The following is a 12234-nucleotide window of genomic DNA, read 5'->3' on the forward strand; positions in this document are numbered from 1 at the left end:
GGCGCTCGCCCTCCTCTCGCGAGACTCCGCGAGGCCCTTCCCGCGCTTTTCCGGCCGGCGGCGTGTGGGGCAGCCGCTTGAGGCGCGGAGGGCGCAGCCATGGGCCGCCTGGAGGTGCTGCTCGTGGAGAACTTTAAGTCGTGGCGGGGCCGCCAGGTCATCGGCCCTTTCAGGAGGTTCACCTGCATCGTCGGCCCCAACGGCTCCGGTAACTGGGACCCTGAACGCGCCGGCCCGCCCCGCCCGTCCAGGCCCCATTTTGCCCAAGGGGACGTGAGGGTGACCTCGCGTGTGGGACTCGGGCCGTTGCTGCCCACGGGCCTCGGCCAGCCTCACCCCTTCACCCGCACCCGCCCTCCGCCGCCGGACCGAGACCCTCCCCCTCCTCGGGACCCGGAGCTTGACCCTCTGCCCTCGCCGCCCGGGCCCCGCCCCGGCCCCGGCCCCCGGGCCCACGCTCGCCTGGACCACAGACCCCTACGGTCTCCGTCGCTTGGACCCAGCCTTCTCTCTCCAGCCCTCGGCCCTCCGCAGCCCGCACCCCGGAACCCGACCCTCCCCCTCCAGCCCCGACGCCAGCCTCTGCCTCGGCCGCCGCCGCCCAGAGCCGGACCTCGGCCGCCGCCCCCGGCCCCGGCCCCGGCCGCAGTCCCCCTCCGCCGGACCCGCACCCGCAGCCACCCGGCCCTCGCTCGCCCGCAGGTGCCTGCCCTCACTCTCTGCCCGGCTCCCAGAAGCCCACCTTTGCCCACTGACCCTCGACCTTTCCCCCACCCCCGCGCCAGCCCTCCGGGGCCCAGACCGAGACCCCGACCCTCGCCCTCCAGCGCCCGGTGTTCGCCCCCAGGTGCCTGCCCTCGCCCTCGCCCTCTGCCCCCCGGCCCTCACCTTCAGCTGCCCGGCCCTTCGCCGCCAGGTGCCTACCCATGCCTTCTGCCCGACCCCCGGCCTTCCGGCACCTGGACCCTGGCCCTCGCCCTCCCACCCCCGTACTCGGCCCTCCCCCGAGAGGTGCCCACCCTTGCCCTGTGCGGCTGGGCCCCGACCCGCCTCCGCACCCAGCCCCAGGTCTGCGCAGGACCCTCCTCTCCTTTGCCCTGGCTCCCCGGGCTTTGCCGGTTTCTCCTCCCGCGCCGAGCCCTAGTCCCCTCTCACCGGGGGCACGGCTGTCCTTGTAAAGCAGACCCAGGATTCCGAACCCCGTGACATCAGACCGCTTGCTTCCCCCTGGCTTCTTACGCGGCACCAGGCGAAGCGCAAGCCACAAAGAACACGATCGGGCGGGAGGTAGGAAGTGACCCTGCGCGTCCTGAAGCCAGTCTGCGAGGCCCCAGTAGAGATAAGGCCCCAGTGGGGGTCAGCGCGGGCGCTTCGGGCTCAGGGTGTGCAGGCAGCGAGGGGTCTCTGTTCCGTCGGAAGATCCGCCGGCAGAGCCTTCCCCGCGGTCTCTCTGAAGTGGTCAGACACAGAGGGGCCGGTGTCCCTCTGTGTAAAGGGATTTCATCAGTCTTGGGCCTTTGCGGACCTCCTGTTCCTGCTCGCCGTCGGTTGTGTGTGTGTCATGAGCTGGGGCAGGTCTAGGTGACATGCGGTCTCTGCCGCGATGCCCTTACTGGCTACCTCATGGCTTGACACAGACCCGCTTGACAGCAGGGACTCCGTCTTGCCCGCTGCACCTCTCGTCTCCTCCAAAGATCCAGTGAGAGAGAGCTAAAGGAAGTAATTGGTTTTAGTGAGCCTGAACAACGGACTGGAGTCAAGGAGACGTCTGCCTAGGAATATTGTAATAATAACAGCATTGGCGGAGCTTGTACCACACTCCTGGCACGCCTGTTTCAGTGCCATAGGGACTGTGAGCCCACATTACTGTTTAGGAAACTGAGCTTCAGAGGGTCCAGATGACTCTCCACAGTCACCCAGGAAGGGCAGAGCCTGCACTTGAGTTCAGGCCAGGCCAGGCTCCCTACTGCGTTGCGGTGAGAATCCACAGCCGTAGTGACCTCAGCAGCAGAGGGCCTGTGAGATTTTTCCCAACTCACATCTTTTGCGGCTCTCTCAGGCCAGATTTCCTTGATTCTGTTATCAAAAAGACTTTGAAAAGATAAAGGTAAGAATACAGGAGTATTGATAATAATCTCCACTCATTTCTCACGTTAGTAGGCCCCACCATCAGTAGATTCTCACCTTTGAACTGGAGGTTATGTGAAGGGTTGCTCTGTTATATCGTGTTCTTCCAACAGTGTGATATTTGAATGAGTATTTGAGTAAAGTCTTATACTGGAGTCAGCCTAAATTATTTGCCCACTGCTGTTTAAGATCCAGATAAAGTGGTGTTTTGAACTTTTTTAAACTAGTGCCAAACGTAAGTTTCAATCTTATTTCTTTTCTTAATTCAACAGTACATATCATTATTAACAATATATCTTAAGATTATCTTGAAAATGCCTTTACAACTTATCCCACATGCCCTGGAAGCTCCATTCCCCTCCTGAGAGTCACTGGTAACCCAGAGACTTTGCTTAGAACCATATAAAGCCAGTCATGGATTATTTCAACATTACCTTTAATATCTCCCCACAATAAAAATTTCTGGTTTACTTATTGCTGAATTTTGCATGGGCTATTCACATTCTCCTACACGATGGCCAAAACTCAGTATAATGCTAATCCAGGACTAATTTAATAGATTCATTTGAATATTTGTCAATAAATCATCTTTTTAAAAATCTTACAGAATTACTGGCACATTTAGGTAGATTTTATTAAACCAATCGATAATTTTCTGTTCTACCCATTTTCTCTTAAACTTTAATTTAGCTAGTTGTGGTCATTCTTTTTGTAGTAATTTCCTATTGCTAGCACCTGTTAAAATTTGATATGTTCTCACTTGTTTTTAGTAAATCTAATGTTGGGGGGTTTTGTGGGTAGTGGAAAAATTTCATCTTTAATCCTAACCTTGATGTTTTTCCACTTAAATTTAACAAATTGTTTTTGTGTATATATAGTATTAGGAGCAGAAGAAAGATATATATAATGAGACAGCTTCTGGTCCCAAGACATTGGGAGTATAAGAAAATGACACACTTGTTGAAATAGAAGGCCCGAGAACACTGTTTATGGAACTTGAAGGAAAATACTAGATCTGATATAGGGAGGTATGGACAGAAAGATGTAAGGATAAGAAAAAATATTCTAGAGGAATTAGCATTTGAGCTTGCCCAAAGAATAAAGAGTACTTTTCTAGGGATTTGTGAGTCTATTGTGGGACAGTTATATCCCAAATTGTCAAGAATGTAGTACACGTGTGTAGAGCAGCAGTGATGTGTAGTGTTGGAATCCTACTTAAGTCCTGGCCAGAATGATGTATTTAGCTTTATGGAAAAAATAGTAGACTTTGGAGCAGGGACTGCTGAGCGGGGAAGTTCCACAAGTGTGCCTGAGCCTAAGGCTATCCTCTCCACTTGTGATTTATACCCTGCCCCCTCCTCGGTTCTTTGCTTCTGTGATTTTCTTTCTCTTTTGGACTGTATCTCCCTCCCTTATTGGATAATTTTCATTGGCAATGATACATGCCTTATTAACCGTCTCATAACATAGAGGATAGCTAGCTATATGAAAAGAAAATATAGTACGATGTTAATTGTAGAATTTAGTGGTAAACATATGGATGTTTACAGTGAAATTCTTTCAACTTTCTTGTGTGTTTGGAAGTTTTATAATGAAATGTTTGGGGGAAAGCCTTGAACTTCACTGTCTCTTTAGGCTGTTGCCCCATTTTATCAGTACAGGCAAACTCTCTGAACCATCCTCCGTGCTCTTGATTCAGTTTTCAGTCCCAAGCTCCACTGAAATGACACTTATCTAGGTCACCGTTGACTACATCTTGTAAGAGTCAGTAGCCAGTCTCCTTCCTCATCCTGTTTGACTTATCAGTGTTGTTTCATTCATGTAAAAATAATGGCATGCCTACTAAGTCCCATGCACTGTTCTCATCAGTGAACAGATAAAACTCCCTTCCCATGTAGAACTTGCATTCAAGTGCAGAGAGACAGACAACAAAATATGAGAAGTGTGTAGAATGTTAATGTCAAGTATTAAGTAGAAAAATAGAAACAGGAGGGGAATCAGAAATGCTGCGGTTGTTTTTAAAGAAGTTGGTCAAAGAAGGTCTTGCTGTCTTGGTGGCATGGCAGGTCACATTTCCTCTCTCCCTTGAGCCTCTGCACTTCTGACTTTGTATACCAAGTAGGTTTTCTCTGTGTCACTGGCAAGCCCTCAGTTATTGGTGGCTTCTTCCCTAGGTTTCTTAAGCACTGGAGTCCTCCCACCCCCTGGAAATACGTCCTCTGTCTGTGTATACCTTATGTTCTTTGCCCAGATTCATAGCTTCAGACACCATCTTTATGCTGCTTTCAAAATTATATGCCTAGGCTATAATATTCAGCTTTTTTTTTTTTTTTTTTTACTATTTCTAGTAGACATGTGAAATACTATAATCAGGGGTGTTTGGCTGGCTCAGTAGAGTTCAAGTCCCACATTGAGCATAGAGATTACTTAAAAACAAAATCTTTAAAAAATACTATAATGAGAAAGAGTAGCAAATTTCCTCTCCCCTACTTCCTCCAGACAAACTTGTTCCTTCTGAGGTCTTACCTTCTCAGTAAGGGGCACCATTTACTCACTCAGACCAGATACCCAGAGTAATTCTTTATTCCTCCTCCTACACCCCACTTCCCTTGTCTAACCTTCTGTAAATCCTAATAACTCCACCTCTGAAATGCATCCTAAATCCAGTTGTTTCTTGCCACATTTCACTGCTGTTACCCAGCCAAAGCTGATAGAACTCTCATTTGGACTATTTCTGTAACTTCCTAACATGTCCTCTGCTTTCTTTCTTGTCTCTCTGCAATTCATTCTCACAGCAGAGTGAGCAGTTTTAAAAAACAGGCTAAAAAAGTAAATCTATAAATCCAAGCACTGCCCAACTTAAAACTCTCCAATGGCTTTCCTCCACACTTGGAATAAAGTCCAGTATTTCTGGGACACCTGAGTGGCTTGGTGGGTTAAGCCTCTGCCTTAGGCTCGGGTCATGATCTCAAGGTCCTGGGATCGAGCGCATCGAGCTCTCTGCTCAGCGGGGATCCTGCTTCCCACCCCCACCCCCCGCTTACTTGTGATATTTCTCTCTCTGTCAAATAAATAAAATCTTTTTTAAAAAATAATAAAATCCAGTATTTCTTACCATGATTCACAAAGCCTTTATGATCTGGCTCCTGTGTACTTCTCTTCTCTAATAGTCACTTCCCCCATATTTACTGTGCTCCAGTCAGAAGTGCTTTTCTTTTCCCCCTTCCTTACATAGACCAATCTTATTTCCATTTCAGGGTCTTAGCATTTGCTGCTCCTTGGACTTTAGAATGCTTTTCTCCCAGAGTTCCAAGTTGTATATGGCTACCACCTAAATGAATTCTCTTTCATCCTTGTAAGTTCTCCCTGTCACACCCAGTCTGGGCCAATTCTACCACCTTAATAATTTTGTCCTCTTACCGCTTCCCACTTCTTTCACTGTTTCAGGCTCTTATCATTTCTTCCTTGGATTAATATAAGTAATCCTTTAGCTGAGCTCCCAAACTTTTGTCTTACCCTGCTTTAATCCATGTGCCACATTGTTACCTCAATAATCTTCATCTGTTCCCATGAAAGAGAAGATCCATTTTATTTCTTGATAAAGAAAAGGCACTTGAAAAAATTCAATACCTAAAAGGTTGATAGGCTCAAATGAAACATTTTTGGTTAGACTCCATCATAGGTGGTGATGTTGTGTACTTCACGTTGTATTACATCACAATACCTATTTTGTTTTACCACCAGTGCTAAAATTGACCCCTGGAATAGAGTAGTGACAGTGATTACTCTATTGTACAATTAGTTTTTCCCTTCTAACTAGTTAGTGTTCTAGGGTTATTAGTGTTAATTTGACATTAGAAAAATGTTCCATATCCACCAATTACCCAAATTTTTTTTGTTTTTAATTATAATTCCAGTATAGCTAACACAGTGTTATATTAGTTTCATGAGTACAGTATATCGGTTCTATTATGGTCCGTAATCAAAGGAGCGAGACTGATACAAAGCGAAGGTCAAACAAAGCTTTATTTCGTGCCAAGCATTGAGAATCAAACTGACCGGTCAGGGCCGTCTCTTGCAAAGAGGTGACCCCTCCCAGCCTCACAGACTAACTTTTATAGAGGTAGTTTAGCCAGGCTATACACAGGTGGCCAATGAGATTGCAATGCACAGAGAAAACTGCACAGTCATGTTAGGTCACACACGGGCGGCCAATTGAATTACAGTTCACCCTAGTAGATGTATGTGTGCCCCACTGATTGCCCATCTCTACCTGGCTGACCCGCCCTTGTATCTGGGCTTTGCAAGTAGGTTCCTCTGGGAGGGGCAGGGTCAATCTAAGTTTACTGCATGAACAACAAAATGGCTCCCTCTGATTAAGTAGGCCCTTACAGATTCAACAGTTCTGCACATTACACAGTGTTCACCATTTTACGTGTACTCTTCAATCCCCATCACCTATTTCCTTCCCCCCACCATCTTCCCTCTGGTAACCATTAGTTTGTTCTTAAGAATCTGTTTCTTTTTCTTTTTCACTTTTTGAACTGTTTCTTGGTTTGCCTCTTTTCCCCCTTTATTTCTTAAATTCCACATGAGTGAAATCATGGTATTTGTCTTTCTCTGATTGACTGATTTTGCTTAGCATTATACTCTCTAGTTCCACCCATGTTGTTGCAAATGGTAGGATTGCATTCTTTTTTTATGACTAATACCCCACTATATATACATACCCCATCTTTTTTTTAACTAATATTTTTATATATATTTTTTTAAGATTTTATTTATTTGTCAGAGAGAGGGAGAGAGAGCCAGCACAGGCAGACAGAAGCAGAGGGAGAAGCAGGCTCCCTGCCGAGCAAGGAGCCCGACGCGGGACTCGATCCCAGGACACTGGGATCATGACCCGAGCCGAAGGCAGCTGCTTAACCAACTGAGCCACCCAGGCGTCCCAATACATACCCCATCTTTTTTATCAGTTCATCAGTTCATGGACACTTGGGCTGCTTCCATATCTTGGCTATTATAAATAACATTACTATAAAACATTGAGGTGGCTGTATCCTTTTGAATTAGTGTTTTTGTATTCTTTGGGTGAATACCCAGTAGTCTGATTATTGGATCACAGGATAGTTCTATTTTTAACTTTTTGAGGAACCTCCATACTGTTTTCCACAGTGGCTGCACCAGTTTACATTCCCACAAATGGTGCTCGAGGGTTCCTTTTCCTCCACATCCTCACCAACACTGTTATTTCTTGTGTTTTTTATCTTAGCCTTTGCAGCATGTGTGAGGTGATAGCTCTTTATAGTTTGATTTGCATTTCCCCAAAGATGAGTGATGTGGAGCATCTTTTCATGTGTCTTTTGGCCATCTGTGTGTCTTTGGAAAAATATCTGTTCATGTTGTTTGCCCATTATTTAGTTGGATTATTTGTTTTTGGGGTGTTGAATTGTATAACTTCATTATGTATTTTAGATACCCTTTATTGCATATGTCATTACAAATATCTTCTATTTGGCAAGTTGTCTTTTAGTTTTGTTGATTATTTTCTTTGCCGTGCAGAAACTTTTTATTTTGATGTAGTCCCGATGGTTTATTTTTGCTCTCATTTCCCTTGCTTCAGGGAACCTATCTAGTAAAATATTGTTGCAGCCAATGTCGAAATTACTGGATTTGCTACCCACATGTTTTTAATGCCATTTAATAATCCTGACTGAATTGGCATTTTATTAAGGTTTACAAAATTGCGTTTATAATATGTCATGCTTTTTCTACATTCACTGAGTGGTAGTCCCCTGTTTTAAGAAAAGTTTTTTTTTCATTGACTGGGATTATTAGAAACCTAAAATACAGTTCACATTGGAAAAACATAATACATGCTTGTCTTATTTTTTTTTAAGATTTTATTTATTCACTTGAGAGAGAGCAAGCAAAAGAGGGCAGTTGTCAGGGGGAGGGGAAGGGGCAACTGGGGCTCTATCCCAGGACCCGAGCTGAAGGCAGTTGCTTAATCAACTGAGCCATGCAGGCATCCCCAATGCTTGTCCTTTTTAATTAGTATTTTCATAAATGAAATTTAATAGTATAAATGGTGAAAATGAGTTTATCTCTTTTTTTGTTACTATTGTTATGGACCCATAGATTTTCATTGATATGGTGTGTTTTAATCCACCAAAATCATTACTCTTTTTTATTTTAAGATTTTATTTATTTATTTGAGGGAAAGAGAGAGAGAGAAAAAGCATAAGTAGGCTAGAGGGGCAGAGGGAGAAGGAGAAGCCGACTCCCTACTGAGCAGAGAGCCCTGTGCAGTGCTTGATACCAGGATCCTGGGATCATGACCTGAGCCAAAGGCAGACGCCCAACTGACTGAGCCACCCAGGTACCCCATAAACCATTATTGTTTTTGATGCTCACCCTGTTATATCTTTAGTCAGTAGGAACTCTTTCAAGCTTCCTCCTGTGTCCTTGATCATGACCTCATTAATATTTGAAATCTTCCTTACTTTCTGACATAAGATGCTCCAGTTCCCAGGCTATTCTTCAATTTTCCCAGCCTCAGACTTGGAAATAGCCAGTGCTCTGATTATTTCTGGTTTCTTTTTGAAGGAAATTTACTAAAGACCACGATCTGAGAACAAGAGATAGTGCTTTTGATGAGTGTGTTTGGGTAATAGTGGGTCTAGGCCATTTCAGTGGCTGGAGCTAGGAAATACTTGAGGCACTTGTTCAGACTTGTTCTTTTGTTTATAGAAGCTTTATTGAGATATAATTTACATGCTATCAAGTTTGTCCTCTTTAAGTGAACAATTCAGTGATGTTCATTGTATTCACAGGGTTGTATAACTGTCATCGCTAATTCCAAAACATTTTCATCACCCCAAAAAGAAACCTTGTACCCATTAGCATTCCTCTCCATTATCTCCTTTCTATCCAGCCCCTGGCAACCCCTAATCCACTTTCTGTCTCTGTGGATTTTCCTATTCTAGACACTTTATGTAAATGGAACCATGTAATATGGGGCCTTTTCTGTCTGGTTTCTTCCACTTAACTTAAGAGGTTCCTCTGTGTTATAGTATGTATTAGTCCTTAATTCCTATTTATTGCCGAATAATACTTCATTGCAAGGTGTACCGCATTGTATTCATTCACCAGTTGAAGGATTGTTGCCATTTTATGGTTGTTTTGAATAATGCTGCTCTCAACATTTGTGTACAAGTCTTTGTGTGGACATGTTTTCATATCTCTTGGATGTATACCTAGGAGTGGAGTTGCTGAGTCTTGTGGTAACTGTGTCTAACATTTGAGGAACTGCCAGACTGTTTTCTGAAGGAAGCGCTCTATTTTGACATTCCTCTTGGCAATGAATGTTCAGATTTCTCCACATCTTCAACACTTGCTATTGTCTTCTCTCTTTTAGACATCCTAGTTAATGAGAATTTTATCTCATTGTGGTTTTGATACGCCTTTCCCTAGAGATTATTATGTTTGAGCATCTTTCCATGTTACAGTAATTTTTTAAAAATCAAATTCATGGGGTGCCTGGGTGGCACAGTCTGTTAAGCCACCAACTCTTGGTTTCTTGCCCAGGTCTTGAACTCAGCATCGTGTGATCAAGCCTCCAGTCCGGCTATGTACTCAGTGCGGAGTCAGCTTGAGATTCCTTCTCCCTCTCCGCTCCTACTTGTACTCGCTCTAAAATAAATAAATGAATAAATCCTAATAAAGTAAAAAACAAAAATTGAATTCATGTTGAGATTCTCCATTTGGTATTTTTTAAAGATTTATTTATTTTCTTACTTATTTGAGAGACAGAGCAGGGATAGGGGCAGAGGGAGAGGGAGGGAGAGTCTCAAGCAGACTTCCCACTGAGCATAGAGCCCCATGCAGGGCTTGATCTCACAACCCCCAGAGCATGACCTGAGGCCAAAATCAAGAGTTGGTCCCTTAACCAACTGAACCAGGCACCCCTGCATTCAGTTTTAATATAATTGTGTTTTCACTGTTTCCTGATGCTTGTCATTGCAAATATTTCTTATTACCCTGAAAATCTTAGTTCCTAACATCACTCATATAATTATGTATTTGCTTTAATGTACGATATAAAGAAAACAATCTTAAAATTATCAATATCAGTAAGATTTCAAACAATTAAGAAAATAAAGGAAATTTAGAATTCTTTTGTGCTTCTTTTTGGTCCTTAAAACACATCCCATGAAGAATGTACATTCAGAATTTTGTAGTCTGAAGTCCCTTGAAATAAAATATTTCTGAATATGACTATATTTAACATTCAGTCAGGTTTACTTGTTTCTGATTGTTGTCATTTACAGAATTTTAAAATTTTAGATTCTTTTAAAATGGGTAATAAATATATGTATTTCAAAGGTCAAAACTATAGAAAGGGATACACTGAGAAATCTTGCTTCTGCCCTTTACCCTCTATCAGTCAGGGTCCCAACAGGAGACAGGTGGCACATTCAAATGAGGACAATTTATTGAAGGTTGATTTACAAAGGGACTAATTACAAAGGTGTGGGAGGCTATAAAGGAATTCCAAGTTCTAGAGGAATTGCAGGGTTAGCACGATGGACCTGTCGCCACCCAAGGCAGAGAGAAGGAAATTTAAGTGCTGGAACCTGTCAAAGGACACAGCTAGTTGGAAGCCACTTCACAGAGAGAGAAGTAGGGCAATAAATACCCTGACCCCATTTTTTCCCTTCCCTCCTGCCAGAGCTCCCCAGTGACCAAATCCAGCTAGAAGCAAAAGGTATGAGAGCCTATTGATACAGGGCAAAAAGCAGGGAGGAAAATGGACCAGGAGAGGCTGACATGTGTCCAGCTCAGTTTCTGTGTCCTGCTCTCCACTTTGTATAAATGACCATTTCTTGATTATCTTTCAGTATCCCTTTTTGCAAATGCAAGTAAATAGATTTGTATTGCTATTTCTAACCCCTTAGTTCTCTTTATGCCAAAGTTTGTATTTAGTTTTTTACTATATATGCTGTTATAAACTTTTTTTTCATTGACTACATCCTTTTCTCTTTCTGCTGTGTAATTCTCCTTGTGTGGCTGTTATACAGTTATTTCAGGTATTCCTCTAATTTCTAGACACTTGAGTTATTTCTGATCTTCTTCTCTTAGAAAAAACCTATAATGAATTGCATAGCTGTGTATTTTCCATTGTATAGTTGTACGCATGTATGAGGGAGATAGATTTCTAGAAGAGGAATTGCTGGCTCAAAAGATGAATTGGTTTAGAAAAGGGTTAGTATCCAAAATATATAAAGAAGTTATACAGCTCAACACCCAAAAAACAATAATCCAGCTAAAACATGGCAGACAACATGAACAGATATTTCTCCAAAGAAGACACACAGATGGCCAACACACACATGAAAAGATGCTCCACATCACTCATCATCAGGGAAATGCAAATCAAATTATGATGAGCTAACACTTCACACATGCCGCAATGGCTGAGATCAAAAACACAAGAGATGTTAACTGTTGGTGAGGATGTGGAGAAAAAGGAACCCTCCAGCACTGTTTGTGGGGATGCAAACTGGTACAGCCACTGTGGAAAACAGTTTGGAGGTTCCTCAAAAAGTTAAAAGTAGAGGGGTGCCTGGGTGGCTCAGTGGGTTAAAGCCTCTGCCTTTGGCTCAAGTCATGATCCCATGGTCCTGGGATTGAGCCCTGCAATGGGCTCTCTGTTCAGTGGGGAGCCTGCTTCCCCGCCCCCTCTCTCTCTGCCTGCCTCTCTGCCTACTTGTGATCTCTGTCTGTCAAATTAAAAAAAAAAAAATCTTAAAAAAAAGTTAAAAATAGAACTAGCCTGTGACCCAGTAATCAGACTACTGGGTATTTACCCAAAGAATACAAAAACACTAATTCAGAAGGGTACAGGCGCTCCCTCTGGCTTCCCCCACATGCCCTTCCTCACTGTGCATGCTCTCTCTCTCAAATAAATAAATAAATAATTTTTTTAAAAAAAAGTAGGCTCAGGCTGCTGTACCACCAACTCCTACCAATCATAAGTATTTAAGCTAATGTAATACTTTAGCTAAGTATTTAGGATTTTTTCTTGTCCGTGGGAATATCTTG

General features: G+C 43.6%; 1 protein-coding gene across 3 annotated transcripts in view; it reads left to right on the top strand.

Moving 5' to 3' along the window:
* The first annotated feature begins 6 nt into the window (after nucleotides 1-6).
* The window catches only part of SMC1B (structural maintenance of chromosomes 1B), a 76193-nt gene continuing 63965 nt past the window's right edge, over nucleotides 7-12234 (top strand). For 2 of the 3 annotated variants that reach the window (XR_200775.3, XM_004771116.3), the window contains exon 1: nucleotides 7-208. Coding sequence is in view for 2 of the 3 variants with exons in the window: in XM_004771116.3 (XP_004771173.2) it covers nucleotides 100-208 (109 nt within the window). In the remaining variant the exon portion in view is untranslated. The remainder of the gene's footprint in view (nucleotides 209-12234) is intronic. The other variant, XM_004771114.3, reaches the window with a different exon arrangement.

The sequence above is a fragment of the Mustela putorius genome, unplaced genomic scaffold (genome assembly GCF_011764305.1).
Source record: "Mustela putorius furo isolate JIRA1106 unplaced genomic scaffold, ASM1176430v1.1 tig00000738_pilon_pilon_pilon, whole genome shotgun sequence".
Lineage (NCBI taxonomy): Eukaryota > Metazoa > Chordata > Mammalia > Carnivora > Mustelidae > Mustela > Mustela putorius.